Here is a 22,150-nt window from a genome sequence, read left to right as displayed (position 1 = left end):
TCCACCAGCCCCACGATCTTCTTCGTGTCAATGTCGGACGTCTTCAGCCCGCTGAACGTGATGTCGCCGCCTTGGACGCACTTCTTGTTTTGCTCCAACTTGCCAGCGAGCGCCTTCAAGAACGTCGACTTGCCCGACCCGGGGTTGGCCAAAATCAGCGTCATGCTGCCCGGCTTGATGATGCCGCTCATCGGCTGCAGCACCACTTGCTCCTTGTACACGGCCTTCTTGAACGGGTTGAACATGCGGCCCACGTACGACCCGACCGTCCCCTGCTTCTCGGCCATCGTCATCTGGCGCGCTTGGACAACGTAGTTCAAGTTCTCGAAGCGGACTTCCGGCGTCGCCAAGTGCAGGTTCACCTTGCTCGACAGCGCGCGGTACTTTTCATAGAACCGATCCAACCCGCCGGCCAACATCGACTCGACGCCGTTGCCAGCATGGATCGTACTATACACGCTGTGTCGGGGGGATTGCACCGACCGATACGCGTCCTGGACACTCTTCATGTTGACAGACTTGTACGACTCCGGCATGTGGTCGTCGTCGTCGTGAAGGAGGGGCTTCTTCGCCGTCGAAACGGGAACAGACATGCTGGGGCCGATCGAACAAAATCGAGAATGAGGTCGCCCTGGGTGGATGTCGGCGTGAAAATGCGCGGGGGGGGCTTGGCTGGGGGCAGGGGGGGCATCCCCGGTTTCCTCTGGGATCCTCGACCTCGCCCCGTGTTGCGAAACATCAGATTCTTGAGTCTGTGTGTGTATATTTTGATCCACGTGAAGACCACGAAACGGGGCGAGTTCTTCTCGCGCGGCAGCTAGCCCTTGTACCCTCCATTCGGCAAGCCCTCCCCGCGACCCGCGAACACTTGGTCCCATGGCGCGGCCACGTACAGTACCTGTCTGCACCATCTGGGCAGCGCGTTGTGCGAACCCCCCTCACACCGTGTCTAGTAGTACTAACGATGCTACTATCTCAACGTGGGTAGGTTCCAGATGCGGCGAGGGGGAGAGTTGGCCGATGCGGGGTGTGAAGTGAAAGGGGCCGGCGCGACACACGGGGTGCTAATGGCTGGGTGGCACAACGCCCCAATCGACGCGAACGGACGCACGTGGCAATCGCGCCGACGTGTCTGAATCGAGCAATGGTTGGTGGAGACATGCGCTGTTTTGACCAGATTCGAGGGTCCCCCGAGATGTCGTGAGCATCCAGACAAAATACAGCTCTTCATGCTCAACCGACACCACGTCCAAGCGCGATCGTGGGCTCGTTCGGGTCGTGCGGTCGCGATGCAGCCCATCGAGGCACAGTTGTGAGGGGGCACAGAAGTTCGTCGTTGTCGCTGCTGTGGCCGGCATGCGTCGCGACGGTCGCGATGGCACCGTGCCAATTCGGGGCGGTGCTCACCCATTACGAAAAACATTTGATGGTCAAGACCGGAACGTCAAGTTGCCACATTCCGATGTGTCCGAGCCGATCACATTCCGCTGTCGACGACGGCCTGCGGGAAGACACGATGTTCCGCTGTTGCGTGGCTCTGGTCTTGGGTGCGAAAGACCGGGGACACTCTGCAGTCGTCTTCTCTCCTGAGTTCCCCGAAGTGTACGACTGCTGCAGACCCTCGAGCTGGAGCAAGTGGTTGGCTCCAGAACGAGGGGCTAGGCGGCCGCTGATGCGCTGATCTGCTTCCTCGCTCGATTGTGTGGTCGGAGCAGGAAGGGCACAGCTCCACGTCGACCGCAAACTCGTGGTTGATATGGTTGCATGGACACGATGTGTTGTCCAGAGCGAGTCTTGACTGAATGAAAGGGATGCTCGCGCGCTTGCGGCTGCCGTCAGTGAAGTGTTCAGCTCCCACCGACCTTGTCGCCAGCCGTGACGTTTCGAACGAATATATATGTTTTGCATTACGTCCTGCGCGTGGCGATACCCCAACTCCGCCATTCAAGCTACCACCTCCATTCAAATGGGCGGTGGCAGGCATCGGTCGGGCCAGAGGTTCTTGTGCTGCACGGGGTCCCATGCAGGGCGGATCGACGATGGCCATTTCACCCGACGTTGACATCGACGTACCAACGTGCGCATTAGTCCTGGACTAGCGTGTGTTGCTGCGCAATTTCCCCCGCTACCTCGTCGACGCTTTTTGCCTTTGATCTATCCGCTCGCACTTGCAGCGGCCATGCAGGCGCGCCGTGTACTCCAAGAAATCTATTGCAGCGCATGCTTCGATATGAAGCTCTCAGCCTTGCCGCTCAACTGACTAGAAAGGCAGGTGGCCATGCTAGGCACCCGAGTCCCGTCCAGTGATGCCACAACGAGGATCTGCGGGATTTGCTCAGCAGTGCAGGGGCCCTTGTCAGTTGAACCGTCGCCTTGACATGGCATGCTTGAAGTGCCAAGAGGATGCCATCAACTGCTAGTCCATGGCCTCACCATGCAACACGGGTCAGTCAGAGCGAGGGCGTCTTGGGAGACTTGCATAGTCGTTCCCCACTTCGGTCGAGGCGGCATGACGTGCTACCATGCATTCGATATCTGTGGGTTCAAGTCCTGTGCCAAAGTCAAATGCACGAAATGCGCAATGAGAAGTGACGACGGCCAGCGTTGTGCTTGCGGCGCTTCGTACGCAAGTCCATGCAATGGGCGATCTGCAGGCCCTGGATTCGGTCATTGGGCTTCGAATGCACTGCCCAATCGTCACCGAGAAGAACCGGCATCTTGTTCTCACGTGCACAGCAGCACACAAATGCGCTGCTGCGACTTGTTCGAGTATGGTCGAGCCGTGTGTCACGTGAGCCTTGAACACGACTTCTCTCTATGGAGTCACCAAACCGTGCGTCCTTTGCTTCAACGCACAAAAGCTCCATGGAGCATGCAGGTTCGACGTCTTCGTCACCATGACGCGCTAGTGAAGTCGCTTGGCCGCTATACCTCTCAAACACGATGTTGACCAAACCAACCTGCATTTTTTTATATTTTGTCCACCCTGCTGGAAAATGTTTCCGCCAGCGCCGCAGTCGCATGTGGTCCTCGCGATGGCCAAGGACGATTTCTATGTATCCCAGTTCCACCGCGCCCTGAGCGACGTCGTGGAGAAGCTCAAGCTGTGGGGCCGATCAGACTCCTCCGTGGGCGGTTTGCATCTGGATCCTGAACTGACCCTCGTGTCCAAACTCGTGTACTATATCTTTGCAGGTACGGTTGACCGTCGTGCTGTTGCGAGTGCATCACATCATGGTTGGAAGGGAGCCAATCGATGGGAGAAGAATATTGTGAAATTTACCGCGTGCAACATGGCGGTGCCTTCCCAACAGTCGTTGGGAACGCTTCCAACATGGCGTGGATATTCCTGCAAACCATCGTGCCATACGTCAAACAGCGCGCGACGCTAGGATGGTCTCAGCTGCAACCCGGTGAGCAAGAGCAACGACTTCAAGCGGCTCGAGCACGAGCTCGGGAACAAATGAGATTGCGTCAAGACGACCACATACTAGTATCTGATGGAGTGCCTAACACTGATGACAGGTAGACTAGTCTCCATTTCTGGATCCTGGCGATATTAACGCAATTGAATTAGGCGGAGACTCCCGACCCATCGAGGAAATACGCTGGGGGTATGCTTGAAGACGCTGGACGCATGGTCCAAGTACGTCAAGGACAAATTCAAGCAATGGGAGGCTCGCTGCGGCGTCAGCTTCGACGGCGTGGTGCAGGGCCTCATTCAACTGCACTTGGCGTTCTTTTATCTGCATGGGAACTACTTCCATCCTGCCAAGCGCGCGGCAGCCATCCGATACATCTTGACCTACCGACCTGCGCACCACACGTTTGCCCAGTTTTCCATATTGGTACGCAACATCTCTGCATCCTCATCGATACTAACATTGGCTTCTTGCCAGGGCAACTTGATCCTGATCCAAGCCGCCCTAACCGCCTCTCTCAACCTCCCAACCATTTTTCGGGCTATCGTGGGCCAGAATCTCCTGTCTCGTTCGTCAACTAGTCAACCGCCGACACTGCGGGGAAGCCAAAGGGTTCCGTCGATGGACATCTCACGGCCTTCGTCCTCGTCGCATGCAGTCGTCAAGAAATGTGTGCTGTGTCTGGCGGAGCGCACGCATCCCTCCGTGACTCCTTGCGGGCACCTCTTTTGCTGGGAGTGCATCGTTGGATGGTGCCAAAACAAACCAGAATGCCCGCTGTGTCGCCAACTCGTGCTTCCGCAGGACATCAAGTGCTTGTACAACTACCGGTGACAAAGCATGCGATTGGTAGGAGATAGTTAAAGTACGCATTGCGAGCAGATTTCTTATTTCCTCGAGCGCTTCTTGGGCGGCGTCGCTTTCGTCTCCGAGGTCGCTGTCGGCGCCTTGTGTTTCTTGGACGCCTTCTTTTCGTCGCTGGGCTGTGATTCAGTGGCCACTGTCCGCTCGGCAACTGCCTCGGCGTACACTTGGTCCGATGACAGCGCGTGGTTGATGAACCGGCCGGCAGCTTCGGCGTCGACACGCGTTTTCCGTCCCTTGGCTACGCCCGCCGTGATGAGCACGACTGTGCAACGGCATTGCAGTGGACCGTACCCATTTCCTCCGAGTACTTGATTTTCTGCACATAACCCTTCACGCGATCGAGCTCCTGCTTCACCTGTGTCTGTCGGCCGTCCTTCGACGACACGCCTTGGACTTTCAGCAACACTGCAATGACCACGAGTTAGAGAACAGCTCGTTTACCGCACGGACATTTGCGCACGCACCATATAGCAGTGCATTGATCGAGTAAGCTGAATCCATTCATGACAACGAGCCGTCAGCGCATCACTCCATTGAGATATCGTGGTTGTTGGTGCGAGTCCCTACCTAGACCAACTTGCACCTTGGCCTTGTCAATGGGAGCGAGCTCCGCCGTAAGTTCATCTATTGGCTTGGTCGTAAGCACGTTCAAGTACTCTTCCACGGCGCCGAGCGCTTGATCCAGGTTCCCCAGGCGGCTATCCATGCTCGTTCGTGCGATTTTAGTGTTGTCCAATCATTTGGAGGTTCAACCAATTACGGTTCAGTGAACCACGGTTTCGCCTAGTTCAAAACTGAAACTCAACCTACGTCTTTGAATGTTCAAGAGGAAGAGTCATTCCAGGGTGGTCCAGTCTCCTGTGGGGCGATTTCAACCGAAAGCACCGCAACACACACGCGTGGCGCTGCGCGTGCGTATACGTGCTGTACGAGCGCTTGCATTGCCATAGAAATCAGTTGGCATTGGAGGAATATTCTCTCAATTGAGTCTGGAAACTTGGTAGGTTGAAGGCGACCTCGTTGAATACAAAACTCAAGTATAAAGAGAGCCATATATCCGGATGGTTGAAGCTATTTATCCGGACGCGCCGACGTTGGCTGCGCAGTTGAGAAGTGCCGTGCGCGAGTGGACAAAAGCGATGCTGTTCAAGGATAAGTTTGACCTGGAGAAGCAGGTCGAGTTCTACCTGTCATACCACAGCAACCCGATCAACAAGCTCCTTCACGTGATCTGCATCTGGCCTATCCTCCTCTCGGCCATCTTCCTCTTGTGCTCGACGACTCCGTACTTCGACGTGCCGTTCCAACCGTATGTCGTCGCCAACACCGCCCTCGTCGGTGCCGTGATCTACGTCGTGTGGTACATCGTGCTTGATTCTTACGCCGGCACCCTGGCAGCCTCGTTCATTGTTGCCATGTACATCTGGTCGAACGTGTACATATCCCATGCTGTCGCGACCACGGGCGAGTCACCGTGGCGGATGGCGCTGGGCATCCACGTCACGGCATGGATCATTCAGTTTATCGGTCATGGCGTGTTTGAAAAACGTGCACCGGCTTTGCTCGATTCTTGGGACCAAGCAATCATCACTGCCCCATTGTTCGTGCTTCTCGAAGTACTACTCCCGTTTGGGTACCGTCGCGACATGCACGACCGCATTGAAGCCCAGGTCGCCGTGAACGTAGCCAAGTTCAAGCAGGAGCGAGCCCAACGCCTAAAAGACAAGGCCACGTAATGCCAAGGACAGTTTTCGTTGGTCCTACGACCTGCACACGCACACAGCGCGGCTGCCCGCAACCTCTACTTCGTCGACAACAGCTATGCTGTCTAACCCTTTGCCGTGCGCAACAATGAATGTCCTTTGTTGTTGTGTACGAGGCATGACTACCCAGAACTCATGCCATGGAATTTCGTGCTGGAGGGTTCTCAAGGAATACTTTTCGTTGGTTTGTTGACGACTGGTTTTGATGTATTTGGCCTGGTCGCAATGCATGCTGCCCGTTTCCTCGCGACGTGCCGGTGGTGTATTGCCGATATCGCGGGTGTTACGTCGCCGCATCTGGCGCGGTTCTTCACTACGATGCCCCCAGGTCGAAATGATGCTTGGGCGTGATTTATCTCGTACAGTCCGAGACAGGAGATGTGAGGCACTCAGTGTCCAAGCATGTAAACCAAGCCATGCAGAAACACGATACGTAGAAGCAAAGGAGGTAGGAGTCACCGACAGTTGCTCCCTGCACGGCTTCACGCGCCAGTCTGGCAAGCGCAGGTTGCATGGCACGCCCTCACCTCTTCGTATGAGAGTGTCACAGCGAGCTCACTTCACCTCCAGAGCACGTTGTTGGGTGCTGGTCCTTGTCACGGCGCGCCGAAGGGCGTGCGCCACCAGCCACTGGTTGGAAGCAACAGACCAAAAGCGGTATGTTTTGCAGTCCCTCGAGGGTGGACACATGTGTCCGAACACTGTAGTGACGAAGGAATTGGACCGCATGCTGCGGCAACTTAACGTCCCAGGGAAGCCAACCCTGGTTGCAACACCCTTTCGATCCAAGACGATGTCGCCAAGTGAGTTCACCATCTCGAGAGTCTTTCATGACGTTTTTCAAGAACGAAGCAAGCACTCATGGACGTAGGTATGGACGGTGCACATGTGCGCGCCGCCAAGAGCTTGTAGCTACGTGACGAAAATATATATATATGCTCGGATGGGAACGGTGCAGTTGAGCGTCGCGACTGGAGCCAACGCGGAGCCTTCGCCCGGTTGCATCGCCGATCCAGGTCGATTCTGCCGTGGTGGAAACGATTCTACCACAGCTTCTTTCCCGTTCACAACAACTCAAACTTATCATTAACATCCGTGAGGTCACCAGGATGCTGCACCCACGACGACACCATGTCAACAGGACGTAGCCTCTAGGACAAAGCAATCTCTAGGACAAAGCAATCGGTCGCACAGAGGGCTCCGCAGTTCGCTGTACATGGCAAGGAGGTCGTGGTCGGCAAACATGGCCCCGTATCCTAGTAGCGCTATCGGCGGAATAGCAAGCACCACGACAACTCGAAATCTTGTTGAGGGTAGCGACTATGACATAACCCGTTCCGGTGGTCGAAGTGGATTGTCGGTGGTAGGCATGCTCCTTCATGCACATCGTTGCGAAGAGGATCGCGGTCAAGTGAAAACTTGCATACGAGGAACGCGTACCGACTCGGAGGCACATTTTCATTATGTATTATCTATGGGAGCTGTATTTGGTATTTTTGCTGGTAGAATGCTTTGACTCCGAGTGGTTGGCCGGTCACGCGGCATCTTGTCAAGTTTATTTGGCGCTGGCTTTCGACTGGCGATACAGTTGAGAACATCACAACGAGGCGACCTCGCAAGAAGAGATTTATCCAACGACCTCATCGTGGTGCAAGAGCAACCTTTCCCTCGAAAGAGGTGCGTCGGATTGCACTCAGGTGGCGACAGCATCCGTTGGCGTGTGAAGCCACTGGCGCGACAACGCCAATAATCTCGGCCCAATTGCTTTCGTACGGGAGTGCCCTGCACCTCCAAGGAAGCGCCTGGCATTGTCCAGTTCCGTGCCTTCATGCGAGAACCACCATGTGGTGGCGCTACCGTCAGTTGCACATCATATCGGCATCGCCAGCGTGCCGCGAGACGCCGGAAGGGTACGCAGTCGCTCGTCCATACACCGCATTGGCCCTTGCGCAGAGCACGAGTGCCAGTTGGTCCAAAAGCTCACATTCCTGAATTGTCTTGTTTGAAAACTATAATTTGCACATGGCATCGAACCACGGACCTTCCCCATCCCCAACTCTTCCGAAATTCGAAAAAACGTGGTGATAAACAAGCTCCGGTCCCGACAAGGGGTCGTTTCTGACTGTATTATTATGAACGTGTTTCGCGTTATCTTAACCTTTACGGGTACAGATTTCGTAAATACGAGGCTGGCAATATCTTTCTCCTTACAGACGCATAGCAGCCAATTCCTCTGTGAGGGCGTCAATCCAGCGGCGGTGCGGGTTCTTGGTCGGGCGGTGGCCTACATCGTCTACATTCATATCCGTGTCAGCGGATCCTGGGGCGATCGGTGGTCGAGGCTCGTCGTCGTGTTCTCGGTCAGGCATTTCCACACGCCTCGATCTTGGGCCGTGGTGCAGATGACGTCGAGGGCTTCGGTGGTGAGCAGTGACCGACCGACGAATTGGAGGTCGCGGTGGAGCACCACTGACAGCGCCGTCTTGGTGCTGACTGCGTACTTGGCTTCGTTGGACGGTGCAAAGTAGGAGGTCATGGCAGCTTGTGCTGGGGTGTCGGTGGAGGCGCGGAGGACGTGTCCAAACAGATGCCACCGATGGCGCGTGACGAGGCCGCGGAGCAGCTCGGTGTGGCCGAGAGCGTACAAGTCGGCTTCGAGAATTCGGTGCAGGTAGAAGATGCCGAGCAGCAGCCGAAGTTGGCGGCGGTGGAAGGCTTCGACGCCATCGAGCAGCGTCGGAGTCAGAGCCCATGTGCCACAATTGTACAGAGCACCGGCAGCACGTAGGCCATGTAGAGCCGAGCGCGTTCTCACTGTATATCGGGGTGTACTATATGACTTTGAACCCTCCAGTCCTGTCTACCGCCCGGTCAATTGTTGTCCTACCAAGGAGACGACCTAGCCAGTGGTCGTTTCTCAACCGACATTGCGGGACTCCGCTGTCGTCGTGCGTGTCGTTCGTGGCCGATGCGTCCGTGCATGGCCCCGTGTTCCAACACAACTACCACCTTCCATCGGTAATCGTTGGGAAAGCAGTGGATTTGTCCTGATGCTTGTTCGTATTCGATTGTGCCGCCGCATGAAGTCGGCGACGGCACGACAATTTTTAGCGACCTTGTCAGCTTTGTCGAGTCGTTCTTGCGCCAGGGGATGTGGAAGGAGCAGATTCGACATCAAGGGCGGCACAAACGCGGCATCTCGCAGCACTTGGCGTACATGGTCTACATCAAACGAGGAATCGATCCATCGCATATGCATTGAAAGACTTCTCTAGTGTGCATTGGATCGCACGTTGAAATGACGCGACGAAGTCAGAAGTGATGCGACTTTTCTTGGTGGTCGTCGTCCATATTTTCATCGTCCTCGTCGCAACTGTCCATGTCATCTTCAGCTGCACTCAGGCCCAGCACTCGCCGGTGATGGGCGTCGAGGTTGGCAAGGCGCAATCGACTCACCCGCAGCACGCACGTGACTGTAAGCACTGCGACACACGACCCCACCAGGATCAAGCCATGCACTCTTGTGGGTCCACGAAGCGGCCCTGGGCAAAACTTGGTGCAGCGTGGACCTGCGTCGTTCAGTGAGCAAAATGTGCCAGTCGTCCGCCTTCTTGGACCGTACCGCCATAGTTTTGAAGGCATTTGCATCGGCCCCGTCGGCAGAGTCCCGTCGCGGCCATCCCGGTTGTAGTGCAGTCGGCATCTGTACGACATGTTGCCCGCCCTGCGACGGGTATGTCTGGGTTCTTGTCGTCTGTGTACTGGTCCATGTGGCCAGCAATCCATTCCTTTGTGGGGTGACTGGGGGGGTCGCACCCCACCGACATGCGCGATTCGTCTTGGTAAATTCGGATGAAATCGATCTCCATGTACATCGGGAACGAATTGCAAATGTTGTTGGATAGATTCCACGCCGCAGAGTACTTGGGGGGGTGCGTTGCATTGCCTCGACACGGTCCAATGTTGACATTGGGAGGTTGGGCACCTAGCGTCGCAAAAAGCATCCACACGATGCGATCCACTGCAGCACTCGTCGTACCCCACGACTTGGCGACAGCAATGTTGAAAATCAAGTACAGCGGCTCTTCGACCATCAATTTGGTCGGGTTTCGAATCGGGCCGCCTTGAGGAACGTTCACGAGCGATGCGGCCGGGACTTCGAAGAGTGGGTTGTCGTCGAGCATCCATCGAGCGTAGCCGTCGGGCCCCGCCACCCTGCCGCAGACAAGAGTCAAGAGCTCGATCGAGACGCATCATGGCCCGCACCACTCTAACGAGTATTGGTTCAACCTCGTGTACGCTTCAAAGTTGATGTTCCAATTTGCCGAGATCGCATCCATTTGGTATGCAAACGGGTCCATTTGGTTTGTCGGGCCGACGCCTGGCCGACGGGGCGACGCGCATTTCGGGTTGGAACTGTCTGGGTCGCACAGAAATGTCCCCGTGTACCCGTTCAAAAACGCAAAGCACATCGACCCGTTCGAGTTGATGCCCCACCGGTGGCCGGCCTCGTCCATCAAGCCCAAGTCGGCATGGACGTCTTCGCTCGCGCTCATTTGTGTCTTGTCAAACGTGTTGGACGTGATGTTGCCACGGGCGCCGACGACCTGTCCAAGAGATGATGATCGTTAGACACGGCGATCTCACTGGCGTACCTACCTCGTCCACCGATTGCATGAGGAACGACTTGGATGGACACCGGTGGTTTGCAGCGTAGCGGAGGTTTTGGTACCACGTTTTATACGGTCGATGGGCATATGCACTCGTGGGGGCGTCCGGGATGTTGGCGCCGGGAGTGCGGCACGTCTTGACGTAGTAACAAAACCACGTGTCGTAGTACGGCGCCATCGTGATCGGGGACAGTGTGCGATACGGTTCGGGCATACCAGGGGCCACCTGCAGCGACGTCGAGATGCCTTTGCCGCCACCTTCCAAGACGTCAAGTTCCGGGGCGCCTCGTCCTTGGTACGGATTCAGTCCGTAACCAGGGGTTGCATTGCACGCATTGATCGCCTGGTGTGGCGCTAACGTGGCGTCGCATTCGTTGTAGCTCCACGGCCACATCCGCGTCGTGGAGCCAGAAAAGAGGGCGCGGCCCAAGTTCCCCATGAGCCATACCCCCGGCCATGTGGGGTAGAACCGAACGTCCGTGATCGGGTCGGTGGCCTGGAGTCTCTTGCGAACATGAGGATTCCAAGACTTGGCGTCGACCGCCCCGGGCAGCTTGACCGAGACTTCGATGAGCCCCCCTTGGATGCAAAACTTGTTCCACGACTGCACCATGCCCCCCGTGTAGTGCTACAACAAGGGAGTGACATGTTGTTCGATGGCACGACTGTACCATCGTGCGCGTTTCCATCGCGGGTGTCTCGAGCCACTGGTTAAAGTACGTGGCGTTCCTCGGCCCTTCGTCGACGCGGATCACGAGGCGCCCGTTGAGCGTAAACACATTGGACGAATTGTACCACCCGACGGCATCGTTCACGCCATCGGGAATATTCAATGCCGTCCATAAGTGATCTTGTCCAGCAACAAACGACCGACCGTCCCGGTTGAACTCATCGCTCATGACGAGGGTCCACTCGTCGCCCCGAGACGATTTCTTGCGTAGGGCATGCGCTGGCGTGTCAACATCGACCCACGTCCCAACCCCCGACTTGGTGGGGAACGTTGGCTGGCCCAAGTCGACTCCCATCGAGTCGCGCACCGTCATCCAGGCGACGACCAGCACGGCGCCCCCTCTTCGCCCCATCCGTGCAACGAGCCGTTGGTGCGAAGAATGGGGCGTTTGGTTGAGTTATCGCCGTCGGCCTACTTTCCAACGGTGGGATTGAACTCCCAGAGGTTTGCTGCCCCTTTCCCATCGATTCCCGCTTGACTGCTTTCCATGAGGCCGCTCTCCTAGGGCAAAAAATCGGTCAGATGGATTTCCCAACGTGACCACAGTAAAGATCACGTCATGTACGAACAAACAGCGTTGAGGGCTCTCCATTCGCTCGAGCACGAGGAAGATGGGCGATGCGACTGTTGTAACTCGCATTGTTGTCGTTTCATGGATGCCGAGTTCAAGAGCATTGGATGAACACGTGTACATATTGATCATGTTACAGCAATGCGTGCAGCCATTCAAGAAAGCTGTCCTTGTTGCCCGATGCCAAGAAATGTGCACTGGCTTGGAGCAGGATATCGTACTTGCGCGCGTCAGCCTGTACGATGATACCTTTCACTTTCTTGCGTTGTACTTCGTCCAGCGATGATTCTACGGCGGCAATGGCTGCGATAATCGTCGTTGAATTGGGGTTGGACGACGCGGGCGTGGAGTCCTTGCAGTCATCGTCCATTGTACAAACAGTTTTGTTGCTCTCTTCGTCGTATTTGAATTTCTTGGCGACGCCAGTCGAGCCAAATCCTCCTTCGCCTCGTTCAGTTTCGCTCAGTTCTTCGACTTCTTCCACGGTTGCATGGGTGACAATTCGTTCAAGGATCAACTGGGCAATGCGATCCCCTGCTTTGACGTGGAAGTCTTCGTTCGCATGATTGAACATGACAACTCCGACATTTCCTCGGTAATCTTCATCGATCACGCCTGCGCCGACATCCAAATGGTTTTTCCACGACAACCCTGACCGAGGGGCGACACGGGCATACGTGCCAGGTGGAATTGCAATCGCAATGTCAGTCTTCACCAGGCCCTTGCCATGCGCAGGAATGACGCATTCGTAGGCGCTGGACAAGTCGAACCCCGCTGCAAAGTTTGACCCACGACACGGCACAATCGCGTGGGCGGTGAGCTTCTTCACGAACAGCACTTCGCGGCCCATGGAACGATCGATGGATGGAGCAAGATGGAAAATGCCGCGCCAATTCCAACCAGTTTTGCGGATCCGGATAATTTGGCGCCAAGTTGAACACATACATTCCGCCATGTCTCATGACGTGGCGAAGTCCTGTGGCAGCTTCTCCCTTCCTACTTGGCCATCGACCACAAGAAGATGAATCGAAAATTGAGTGCTAGCGCTCGTCCACGCCCCAGAACGGTGGTTGGTGCGACACGAAGCCACTACCCCATGGCAGTGTTTTTCATGGTATCCCAGGGTGTGAACGGAGAGGGGTGTGTCGGGGCGTCAATTTGGTACTGGAGTACAAAAGGTATGGAGGCTCTTGACACATTGGCGAAATCCTTGACAAACGTGGTTGTACAACATGGGGAGAGTTTTTATGTCCTTGGCCGGACATGGGTACCACCGCGAGTACCGTGCGCACTGCTAACGCAAGCACACGACACGACGAGATAGAGCAGCCTCTTTGGCGCCAGAGAATTGACTTGCGAGGACCCTCTTGACCATGAGCCCTTCCCGACTACTTGAAACGCTGACAGCCTCCTCGTGGGTAGGTTGCTCGACGGCAAGGATCCGAATGCGTCTGATCATGTCATTCTTGGAAAATGCAGGCTCCATGCAGTTGTTTACTCCGTCACAGTTGTCCCCGCGAGAAGATTGCACCAACGGTCCACGGCGTAGGAGTCCAAACTACCCCGAGGCTCGGCCGAGTCCACAGCGATCACTTATAGAGTCTGCTGAACTGGGACGTGATCCATTCGAATAAACTTGAATCTACGAATCGTGTCGTTTCAATCTAGACCTTGGAAGAGGGAGATGGATGCAAAGGAGAGGCAGATGAAACAACGCATCGACGTCGACGGTAGTACCCCACCCATCCATCACCGTGACCCACGCAACATGACACAGAGTCAGTGATGCGAAGTGCACTGCGAGAACGACATCTTATCCGCGTGTCCATGAAGGAAATGCAAATCATCTGGAACGGCCCACCCACCAACGCGCCAAACACCGATGACGGTGGTGATGCTACTTGGCGACCTGTCATTCTATGTGTTGCCATCACGTGGGGTGATTCCAAAGATGGCTGAACCGCAATGAAGGGCGAGTGAGACGATGGGTCTCTGAGCCCCTTGCAGATGGAACGGGAATCGGACGAGTGGTCATTTACACCATCTCGTCCTTCATTTACTCGAAAACAGCGGACCGCATCGCAGCCAACATCAACAAGCAAATTCAAATGGCTGGAAACGATCTTGACCTGAAATATTCTGTTGACGACGCTGCTGATGCTACGTGCTGTACAGGAAATCACGGTCAAGAACTAGATTTTTGTCTTGTTCCAGCTGGTCTGGTAGTTGGAAGAGCGGTGTGGGGAGGCTGCAGAAAACCATCCCAACCCCAACGTCATTGTTGAGATCGCATACACGAATAATGAAAGTCCAAGGTCGACTCTGTGCGAAACTTGGATGCAAAACACTTCTGTTTACGTCGCGATTCGAATCAAAATCAATGCTTTCAACGCCTAATCTTGTGCCAGCGTGGTGAGCGCAATCAAGAAGTGCCGTCGTTTGGTCATCCTCGCTTGCCTCCACTTGCTGTTCTCTACTACACTGGTGTTGCAATGCCGCCTGCTTTGGCCACCCTCGCGAATCCCCCACCTGTCCAATGCCTTGATTGTCTTGCGGTCGTATATTGACGGAATCCTCTTCGTGGAAGCTGCAGCACTCTAGCCACACCAATACCCCAAGCCGTTCCGACAGATTGGTTTGTGCAACGATTACATTCTTGATTCGTGTGGGGTTTCCATCGTTATTCGGGCGGGGAATTTCGGACCAACTTGAGGTATTTTCACACAGAACATATCATGTATGGCGATGCAGACGCATACATTGAGTTGTCACGCATGGCCACGGAATGTTGCTTTCATTGGCATCTCTGGGTCGGGATCCTACATTGGATGCGACACCAGCAAATGGGCAAGCGCAGAGATAAGGTTTGTCGACTAAGTTAGAGTTTCGAATACGAACTGGCGATCCACGACTGGAGCTGGGCCAACGTTGCACGGGCTTTCGGATTGGGTGCCAGGGCTCCTTCGACAACCCGAAGGAAGTTTTCTGGAACATGTTGCCGCCGCAGGGAGTCCACTACATCTTCCACTGCACACTCCATCCGTTAGAACATCGTCGCCACAGTTGTCGAACACACGACATACCTGGTCGAGTTGCCACCTTGGGCTCCGCTTGACCCGTCAGCAATGCGACTGCCACCGCACCGAGGCTCCAAACGTCCGCAGACCAGTCGTATTCAACCGTTTCTCCAAGGAAATACTGGCGCACTTCTGGGGCCATGAACGACATGGTCCCGGCGGCATGGCGGGTCACGAGGGCGTTTTCCAAGCACGTAGACACGCCAAAATCTGAAATCTTGACCACCCCGTCGGACTACACCCCACAGTCAGTTTCCATTGCTTGCCACCGAGGATGTGCATTCATACGGTCAAGAGAAGGTTCGCTGGCTTGAGGTCTCTGTGAACGACTTTGTGGCGATGGACTTCGCTCAGACCCGAACACAGTTGAAGCATCACTCGTGCAAACATGTCGTGGGGGAGTTTGCCCTGGGTGCGATGAGTCCTGCCGCCAATTCACCCATTGCTCGAGAACCTACGTTTGACGCGATATACTCGTCGAGGTTGCCGGCATCGCAGTACTCGAGCTCCAAGTATGCATAGTGCAGATGCCCGACCTATGGCGGCGGCGCCGTCAGGTCAGTGCCCAGCAGGACGGGAGTAAAGCTACCTGCTCAATGAAATATTGATGCAGTCGAATCACGTGTGGGTTTTGAAATTTGGCGAGCAGACTAACTTCGTTCATGGCTTCCTGGAGCTTGTCGCTCTCTTTCAACACACATAAGTGTGCAGACGTGCCGGGGGAGGGGACGGCACGCCGCCTACAAATAGAACAACGGATTAACTCGGCATATCGGTTGTACCCATAGACGCACGTGGAGGGGAGTTTTCGCATGAGCAGCACTTCCGAGAAATTCCCTTTGCCCAGCGTCTCGACGTATTCGTATCGAAGCAATTTGGATGGCTCCAGCACCATTTGCACACGGTTTTTCCACCTCTGCGCACCGTCCGTGTCCGCAGGTTCTTTCGCCTTGACCACGATCGATGACGACGACGCGGCGGCAGCGGAGGCGAGGGCCACAGTTGAACTACCCATCGAGATACCACGCAGGGCGTGGCCGACGCGCTCCACAACTTTGGGACCCATGTAGCCGATGCCAACACACGACATGGCTAGCGTCATCTTGTCGACGTCCAGGCCGTTAAGGACGTCTCCTTGACCCGGTGATGCGCTGACGTGCTTTTCCGTCATCAAATGCGGAGGCAGGAAGGGGACTTTCTGGAAGCAGACTTGGCACAGAACTCGTGTACCATTGTGCGTTGATAAATCAAAGCACGACAAGCACATGGCGTGACGGCAGTACAGCTGCACGAGGGGCGGCGACTCGAGCAAACACAACGAGCAACCAGTGCCCCCGCTCTCGATGCTGGCCAGTTGATCGTTAAACCCCACGAGCAACTCGTCCGTGGCCACGCATCGTTTGTGATCGTATCGGTGTCCGCCGATTTTGACTTCTACGTACTGCATGCGTTCCTTGTGTTGGACTTCGTAGATCGTCGATTGGTTCAACCCGCTGGTGACTCTGGGAACTACCTTCATGGGTGTGTGAACTGGTGCTGGGAGCGAATAGTCGGCGTGTCTGTGGTCGAGTGGATGTCCTCCGATCTTGACCTCGACATATTCTTTGGCCGGAGTCTTGTAGGAATGGAGCCGGAGCTGGTTGCTCCGGCTTCGGGTATTCCATGGGTCGAACGGCTTTTCGTCCTCAACCGCTAATCGAGCGCCGCCCAGTCGTAAGAACCAACACGTAGGCGCGAAAGCTAGCCAGGTCGTGTACCTGGCTGGTGGCCACGCCGGACGGTTGATTGCATTCTGGTGACTTCCTCACAGATCTCGCTGGCCCCGATGGATGTTGTCCGTGTGAGCTTGGCAATCCCATCCGGATACAGTGTTCCTTCAAAACTGCCACACAACGGACGAACCAAGGATGTGTGACTAGGCATTAAAACGTTTTTTATTGGATTTCAAGCTCAAACGATACATATGAAAAGTTTTAAATTGATGTACAATCCCACGACCGCACGACGTGATATATCCAAAATTGACTTCATTTTTGTATGCTGCGTTGACACCACTGCGGTCAATCCGTCGATTTCGATGTCCGGATACGAACAATAACCCCTCCAAAACCCAATCTTGCAACCATGAACGTTGGCGAGAATGCGCCCACATCGTCGGCTGCCATTGCGATAGCCGAGGTGGTCGCGCTACCCATCGAGGGAGATGGTGATGCTATACAATTGCGCATGCTGAACCGCCGCGGTTCGAGCCTAAGTGACGGCCGAGACTCGCTCAGTGCCTTGCCTGCGTCGACTGGGTCGCAGTCGCGACTGCAGCGCAATGCGTCGTCCCATTTGTACGACTTCGACTCGGCGTTTGATGCGTATCGACCATCGTTGTCAAGTATTCACGCACCAGACCTCCAAAGCGCTGTCGTGCCGCAGGAGACCAAGTGGCAATGGAACGATGTTGTCGCCCAACAAGTCCCCACAACTTCAACTGCCAAGGGCCGCCATGGCTACGACCTCATTACGTACACGCTGTTTCGAAGCTCGTGGGTGTTTTTGGTGGTCCTCGGTGTTCTGTCGTCCGTGTTGGCTTTCTTGGTGGACGCTGCCGTCGGTGGCATTTCAACACTGCACATTCTCGTGACTGACCTGGGGGGGAATTGGATTGCTCAAGTGCTATTATATGTGGGCTATCGCATCTTAATCCTGCTACTGGGGGTCACCCTCACGTTCATTATTTGCCCAAATGCGTCGGGATCAGGAATTCCAGGTATACCTCGCAGCTTCCATCACGATATCCTTATCCATCGATTTAGAAATGCGATCGATCTTGGGCGGCTTTGTCTTGCCCCATTATTTGTCTGGCCCAGCTCTCGTGTCCAAGTGCATCGGCCTCACGTGTGCCTTGGGCAGCGGCCTGTCCATTGGAAAGGAAGGGCCGTTTGTCCACTTGAGTTGCATTATTGCGAACCAACTCCTTCGCCTGAACCTGTTCAAGGACATTCGGCGGTCACCGGACTTGACCCACCACGCGCTGTCAGCTGCATGTGCAGTCGGCGTCACGGCTGCCTTTGGCACGCCCATTGGGGGTGTGCTCTTCTCAATTGAAGTCACGACGACATACTACATGACGAGCAACTACTGGCGCGCGTTCTTTTGCTCGGTCGTCGGCGTGATCATGTTTCGGTGGCTCAACATGCTCAGCGGAAATGATCGCAACGTGAGTTTGTTCACGACGGACGCCGAGTTTCACTTTCACAGCTTGGAGTCGGTGCTGTTTTTGCTTTTAGCCGTCGGGTGCGGCGTCCTTGCCGGCATCTTTGTGCGATCATACTCGTGGGTGAACAACTTTCGACGGAGGTACACAAACTCTATGGATGGAGGAGACGACACTAATTTCTCGCGTCGTGTTGTAGCCATCTACACGTGTGGGGCACCAAGCCGTTTGGCTACGCCGCTGCCGTCGGACTGGCGCTCGCCGTCGCCGATTACTCTCTTGGGTCGTGCATGCTCGTGTCCAACCGCGCGCTCATCGACGACATGTTTCTCGCGACGGACTTGACCACGTCCAACGCAACCATTCTGTGTATGTCCTACGTCCCAATATGTTCTTGTGAGGCTCATAGTGAGTCGTAGATGAAAGGTTTCATGGGTCGTGGGGGTCGCCCCACTTGGCCGTGAACCTGTCGGTCCTGTTTGTGATCCGGTACTTGGCGTCGGCGATCTCGGCGACAGTGGCTATTCCGAACGGAATCTTCACGCCCGTGTTTGCGCTGGGGGCAGTGCTCGGCCGACTCTTTGGCGAAGCTCTCGCGGGCATCGCCCCTGACTCTTGGGTGATTGTGCCTGCGGGATATGCCATTGTCGGTGCCGCGTCGTTCACGGCTGGTGTCACGGGCACGTTTAGCATTGCCGTGATTGTGTTTGAACTGACCCAGCAGTTTACGTACATGATTCCAGTGCTCCTGTCGGTGCTTGTCGGACGGGCCGTCGCCGGCTTCGTCTCCCTCGACATGTATGAAACGATTGCTCGCGACAAGAACCTGCCACAGTGGCCGGATCTGACGCGGCAGGCGTCGTATGCCCTTGTCGCGTCCGACCTGATGCACCCCGTCCCGACGCACGTGATCACACGGCATCAATCGCTCGCGTCGCTCTCGACGTTGCTCGACTCGGCCGCCGCCGATGTCGATGTGTTTCCCGTCGTAGATGATGCGACGAGTAGGATCTTCTTGGTATGGCCCCTCATTGCGACATCGCTGAGGTTGTGGCGTCGTTGATGTTGTATGTGGTTATAGGGTGTTGTCGATAGAGACGAAGTGGAAGCGCTGCTCCAAGTATGGACCCATTGTGTGGCAGGGGTGACGGCGCCGACGCCGCACGAGTTCGCAGTGTCCCCACGGACTGCCCGCGCGTCCGCCAGCACGATTCTGTCGGACAATGACACGTTGGTGGACACTCCCACGAGACAACGAGGCTTGACTGGCCAACTCGCTGTAGCAGGTCTGACAGCCCACCAAGCCAAGGAATTGCGTCAGCATGATCGAGTGGACCTCGTGGGCCTCGAACTGTTGAGTCTGGACGCCGAGAACGTCCACGTCCATCGCGACACATTTGCGTCGAAAGTGATTCTGCTCATTTCGGTTCACAAAGCCCCCCAGCTCTTTGTGACGGGGAAGGGCAAGTTGATTGGCGTCATTTACGCCCAAGACCTCGTGGCGCGAAGTCGATACTTAGCGTTGTAACCAACGAGAACGACTTGCATCCAAGCAAAATCGGTTGCCATGGCGACCGCGGCATCATGCGACTGTGGTTTCATGCGGTCGAACGGAACGAGAAGCGGCTCGGTCAATTGAACCACCACGTAAAGCATCTCCTGAATACAAAGAGCTGAACGCACCCGGCGTGCGTGGGCTCGGCGCTGCAATCCTCCGCGCATGCTGGCCATTCTCGACTGTTTAATGCATGCGCGCTTTGGGACAAAGTCTTCCGTGCGACAGCCCGTGCCAAAAATGGCGTTGGCGTAATGCACCTGTACCAATTGCTCGTATTGGCAACGAACCACGGGATGTGTGCACGTCAAGCTACTTGATCATCCACCCCCGGCTCCTCCTTCTCTCGTCGGCTGCTGAGGAATCACGGAGGGCTCTAGTGCCAATAGTGTGGACTGCTTCTACGTACTCACTACCTCCGCCATCGATCCCTTGTCCGTGCGCGAGTCGGTCCGAGGTTGCCATTTGTCGTAACGCCGCCGCGTTTCCCTCGTGGCAAGGACACAATAGCACTGCCACTTGCGGTTCTAAAGTATAAAATCCCAACAACATCCCTCGCAATAAGAACCTAGATCACTCCAAACTTCCACACCAAGCCAATCGCAAGTGTGATTGGCCTGTGCACCAACACTCATCAACTCGAAGTAGGGTGCGGCCATTCTGCGAGGGAAACGTTAACCAATCGCAGTGCATTTAGGAAAAACAACTATCGTTGATTGGACAAAAGCTGTATGCGACAGTGCAAGCGACCGCAGTTCGAAGTTGAAGCTCCAACATTGAACTGAACTTGAAATTTGTATTAAATACCAAAATCAAGACAAATTGGGGAAGATTCCGAACTTTTGCGCTGTATACATTCTTTAAGAGAGTGCGCTAGCCACCCATTGAGTGGGCAGCTCACTTTTCAATTACCCTTACCTTACCCAGTCCTCCCAGTGTTATTCGGCCAAGATGAAGTCCGAGTAAATGCTGCGAGTCCAAGTAAAGTAAACCTCCTCCCGATGAACATGCTGCTCTAGCCGCTACGGAGGATATGACCCCCCCCTATCACTTACGTTAACGATGGACTCCTGCCACGGAAACCCGATCTACGGAACCCTCACCCTTACTATCCAACGAATTGACAAACAACAACCAACCTGTGATCATGACCACGACTATGAATATGATGTTGCCTGCGATGCTGGCCCCCGAGTTTCCCCACATGATAGCATCCCGTCGTGTGGAAGTGGACGGTTTTACCTTCCAAGACCCTAACCAACCCTCCATGGATTTTGATTTTGACAACGACGAAGACGCTGCCAAAGACGTCGACGACTTCACCTCGTTGCTTTCAAGTATCGACGACGACGAAACCGCCCGAGACATTGATGAGTTTGCCGCCTTGATGAATGTGCTCGCTAAGAGCCAGGAAGAAAGCGTGTCTGATTTGTCTGAAGTCTCGATCGAAGATTTGATGACGGAGCAAGTGTTTGTCGAAGCAGAAGACGTTTTAGTCAACCCTGACACGAAGGATGACGAAGAAATGGAGTCCGACTACGACAGCGACGATGACGACTTCGTTCCGCCCTCCCCTGTCTACTCTGCCCCTCACAGCTTTTTGGCTCCCATCGATCCACGTTGCTGCATTCAAAGTTCAATCTTCAAGTCGGTTGATTCGCGTATCCCAATGATCAATCCTCCGAAGATGGACGTGTCCTTTGGTCGCGTGTCTGTCAACGCAGTTTGCACTAAAGCCGACATGACTTGTTTGGCTCGATCTCTCTCATTTGGATCTGCGCCGTCTTCTCCAGGATCAATGTGTTCTGCCGATTCGAATGACACCTGCTACGTTCACGAATCCGACAAGTGCTGGGTGTGCAAGTCGGACAAATCTGAAGAGCGCAAGCGTGTGTTGCACCGCTATGTAGAAAAGCGATACCGTCGGAACTGGAAACGTGGGGCTCGCTACACTGCCCGCAGCCGTGTGGCGTCGTCCCGTGTCCGAGAAGGTGGTCGATTTGTTACCAAGTGCGACTGGGTTGCAGCCAACGAAATCTAAACTCAGGGAACACTCAGCGACCAACAAAAACAGAAAAAACAAAAACAGCAAAAGCCAAGAAACAGATGCATGTGCCATGACTAACCGACGGAGATTGTGGTTTAGATGATTCGAGCAGTAGGAATGAGCTCGTTGTCGCTTTTTCCAGGCGTGTAATTGAATTGTTTGTGTACCTCCAGTGAAGCATGTGTCATGCGAGCCAAATGGACGTGGATGTGTGCATGGTTCAGCTTCGAGGAATAGTCGGGT

General features: G+C 55.1%; 10 protein-coding genes across 12 annotated transcripts in view; 4 read left to right on the top strand and 6 right to left on the bottom strand.

Moving 5' to 3' along the window:
* H310_04141 (hypothetical protein) overlaps positions 1 to 593 on the bottom strand; it is a gene marked incomplete at both ends in the record, with an annotated part of 6,798 nt that extends 6,205 nt beyond the window's left edge. The window contains one exon of the mRNA XM_008868337.1: positions 6 to 593. Within this exon, the coding sequence (XP_008866559.1) occupies positions 6 to 593 (588 nt within the window). The remainder of the gene's footprint in view (positions 1 to 5) is intronic.
* Positions 594 to 2,989: 2,396 nt separating this feature from the next.
* H310_04140 (hypothetical protein) lies at positions 2,990 to 4,320 on the top strand. The gene is made up of 4 exons (XM_008868336.1): positions 2,990 to 3,195; positions 3,246 to 3,525; positions 3,578 to 3,848; positions 3,900 to 4,320. Exons 1-4 carry the CDS (start codon positions 2,997 to 2,999, stop codon positions 4,254 to 4,256), a joined length of 1,107 nt encoding a protein of 368 aa, XP_008866558.1. The 5' UTR covers positions 2,990 to 2,996; the 3' UTR covers positions 4,257 to 4,320.
* On the bottom strand, positions 4,124 to 5,007 carry H310_04139. Of its 2 annotated transcripts, XM_008868335.1 has the most exons (4): positions 4,857 to 5,007; positions 4,754 to 4,780; positions 4,581 to 4,694; positions 4,124 to 4,527 (listed from the first exon to the last, which is right to left on the bottom strand). In XM_008868335.1, the coding sequence occupies exons 1-4, from the start codon at positions 4,993 to 4,995 to the stop codon at positions 4,310 to 4,312; spliced, it is 498 nt and encodes a 165-aa protein (XP_008866557.1). In that variant the 5' UTR covers positions 4,996 to 5,007; the 3' UTR covers positions 4,124 to 4,309. The 2 variants fall into 2 exon arrangements, with proteins under 2 accessions (XP_008866557.1, XP_008866556.1); XM_008868334.1 differs by having other exon boundaries at positions 4,754 to 5,007.
* A 369-nt stretch (positions 5,008 to 5,376) lies between these two features.
* On the top strand, positions 5,377 to 6,235 carry H310_04138 (hypothetical protein). The gene has a single exon (XM_008868333.1). It carries the CDS (start codon positions 5,429 to 5,431, stop codon positions 6,023 to 6,025), a length of 597 nt encoding a protein of 198 aa, XP_008866555.1. The 5' UTR covers positions 5,377 to 5,428; the 3' UTR covers positions 6,026 to 6,235.
* A 2,116-nt stretch (positions 6,236 to 8,351) lies between these two features.
* Positions 8,352 to 8,845, bottom strand: H310_04137 (hypothetical protein; the record flags this gene model as incomplete). Its single annotated transcript, XM_008868332.1, has 2 exons — positions 8,352 to 8,767; positions 8,821 to 8,845. The coding sequence occupies 2 exons, from the start codon at positions 8,843 to 8,845 to the stop codon at positions 8,352 to 8,354; spliced, it is 441 nt and encodes a 146-aa protein (XP_008866554.1).
* Positions 8,846 to 9,298: 453 nt separating this feature from the next.
* On the bottom strand, positions 9,299 to 11,765 carry H310_04136 (hypothetical protein; the record flags this gene model as incomplete). Its single annotated transcript, XM_008868331.1, has 6 exons — positions 9,299 to 9,621; positions 9,675 to 10,037; positions 10,092 to 10,267; positions 10,319 to 10,659; positions 10,712 to 11,350; positions 11,394 to 11,765. The coding sequence occupies 6 exons, from the start codon at positions 11,763 to 11,765 to the stop codon at positions 9,365 to 9,367; spliced, it is 2,148 nt and encodes a 715-aa protein (XP_008866553.1). The 3' UTR covers positions 9,299 to 9,364.
* Positions 11,766 to 12,126: 361 nt separating this feature from the next.
* Positions 12,127 to 12,894, bottom strand: H310_04135 (hypothetical protein). Its single transcript, XM_008868330.1, has one exon. It carries the CDS (start codon positions 12,871 to 12,873, stop codon positions 12,157 to 12,159), a length of 717 nt encoding a protein of 238 aa, XP_008866552.1. The 5' UTR covers positions 12,874 to 12,894; the 3' UTR covers positions 12,127 to 12,156.
* Positions 12,895 to 14,690: 1,796 nt separating this feature from the next.
* Positions 14,691 to 16,941, bottom strand: H310_04134. 2 transcript variants are annotated; one of them, XM_008868329.1, is made up of 7 exons: positions 16,858 to 16,941; positions 15,895 to 16,792; positions 15,690 to 15,840; positions 15,559 to 15,636; positions 15,389 to 15,508; positions 15,107 to 15,335; positions 14,691 to 15,050 (listed from the first exon to the last, which is right to left on the bottom strand). In XM_008868329.1, exons 1-7 carry the CDS (start codon positions 16,889 to 16,891, stop codon positions 14,902 to 14,904), a joined length of 1,659 nt encoding a protein of 552 aa, XP_008866551.1. In that variant the 5' UTR covers positions 16,892 to 16,941; the 3' UTR covers positions 14,691 to 14,901. The 2 variants fall into 2 exon arrangements, with proteins under 2 accessions (XP_008866551.1, XP_008866550.1); XM_008868328.1 differs by having other exon boundaries at positions 15,389 to 15,636.
* Positions 16,942 to 17,213: 272 nt separating this feature from the next.
* On the top strand, positions 17,214 to 20,151 carry H310_04133 (hypothetical protein). Its single transcript, XM_008868327.1, has 5 exons — positions 17,214 to 17,858; positions 17,905 to 18,448; positions 18,505 to 18,674; positions 18,725 to 19,323; positions 19,387 to 20,151. Exons 1-5 carry the CDS (start codon positions 17,225 to 17,227, stop codon positions 19,831 to 19,833), a joined length of 2,394 nt encoding a protein of 797 aa, XP_008866549.1. The 5' UTR covers positions 17,214 to 17,224; the 3' UTR covers positions 19,834 to 20,151.
* Positions 20,152 to 20,730: 579 nt separating this feature from the next.
* On the top strand, positions 20,731 to 22,079 carry H310_04132 (hypothetical protein). Its single transcript, XM_008868326.1, has one exon. The coding sequence runs from the start codon at positions 21,008 to 21,010 to the stop codon at positions 21,899 to 21,901; it is 894 nt and encodes a 297-aa protein (XP_008866548.1). The 5' UTR covers positions 20,731 to 21,007; the 3' UTR covers positions 21,902 to 22,079.
* Positions 22,080 to 22,150: the final 71 nt, after the last annotated feature.

The sequence above is a fragment of the Aphanomyces invadans genome (assembly GCF_000520115.1).
Source record: "Aphanomyces invadans strain NJM9701 unplaced genomic scaffold supercont1.6, whole genome shotgun sequence".
NCBI lineage: Eukaryota > Oomycota > Saprolegniomycetes > Saprolegniales > Verrucalvaceae > Aphanomyces > Aphanomyces invadans.
The sequence above is the reverse complement of the archived record's forward strand: the minus strand, read 5'-3'. Positions and strand labels throughout refer to the sequence as shown.

What these genes read in the sequence shown, in the direction of transcription:
- H310_04140 (XM_008868336.1), top strand. Translation starts at nt 2,997, where the DNA reads ATGTTTCCGCCAGCGCCGCAGTCGCATGTGGTCCTCGCGATGGCCAAG. An exon ending in GTGCCTAACACTGATGACAG is followed by an intron (nt 3,526 to 3,577) that starts GTAGACTAGTCT and finishes CAATTGAATTAG; the next exon opens with GCGGAGACTCCCGACCCATC. An exon ending in TTGCCCAGTTTTCCATATTG is followed by an intron (nt 3,849 to 3,899) that starts GTACGCAACATC and finishes GCTTCTTGCCAG; the next exon opens with GGCAACTTGATCCTGATCCA.
- H310_04139 (XM_008868335.1), bottom strand. Translation starts at nt 4,995, where the DNA reads ATGGATAGCCGCCTGGGGAACCTGGATCAAGCGCTCGGCGCCGTGGAA. An exon ending in GATCAATGCACTGCTATATG is followed by an intron (nt 4,695 to 4,753) that starts GTGCGTGCGCAA and finishes TGGTCATTGCAG; the next exon opens with TGTTGCTGAAAGTCCAAGGC. An exon ending in CAAGTACTCGGAGGAAATGG is followed by an intron (nt 4,528 to 4,580) that starts GTACGGTCCACT and finishes CGGCGGGCGTAG; the next exon opens with CCAAGGGACGGAAAACGCGT.
- H310_04138 (XM_008868333.1), top strand. Translation starts at nt 5,429, where the DNA reads ATGCTGTTCAAGGATAAGTTTGACCTGGAGAAGCAGGTCGAGTTCTAC.
- H310_04135 (XM_008868330.1), bottom strand. Translation starts at nt 12,873, where the DNA reads ATGGGCCGCGAAGTGCTGTTCGTGAAGAAGCTCACCGCCCACGCGATT.
- H310_04134 (XM_008868329.1), bottom strand. Translation starts at nt 16,891, where the DNA reads ATGCAATCAACCGTCCGGCGTGGCCACCAGCCAG. An exon ending in CCGGCGTGGCCACCAGCCAG is followed by an intron (nt 16,793 to 16,857) that starts GTACACGACCTG and finishes GCGCTCGATTAG; the next exon opens with CGGTTGAGGACGAAAAGCCG. An exon ending in ATGCGAAAACTCCCCTCCAC is followed by an intron (nt 15,841 to 15,894) that starts GTGCGTCTATGG and finishes TTCTATTTGTAG; the next exon opens with GCGGCGTGCCGTCCCCTCCC.
- H310_04133 (XM_008868327.1), top strand. Translation starts at nt 17,225, where the DNA reads ATGAACGTTGGCGAGAATGCGCCCACATCGTCGGCTGCCATTGCGATA. An exon ending in GTCGGGATCAGGAATTCCAG is followed by an intron (nt 17,859 to 17,904) that starts GTATACCTCGCA and finishes CCATCGATTTAG; the next exon opens with AAATGCGATCGATCTTGGGC. An exon ending in CGACGAGTAGGATCTTCTTG is followed by an intron (nt 19,324 to 19,386) that starts GTATGGCCCCTC and finishes ATGTGGTTATAG; the next exon opens with GGTGTTGTCGATAGAGACGA.
- H310_04132 (XM_008868326.1), top strand. Translation starts at nt 21,008, where the DNA reads ATGACCACGACTATGAATATGATGTTGCCTGCGATGCTGGCCCCCGAG.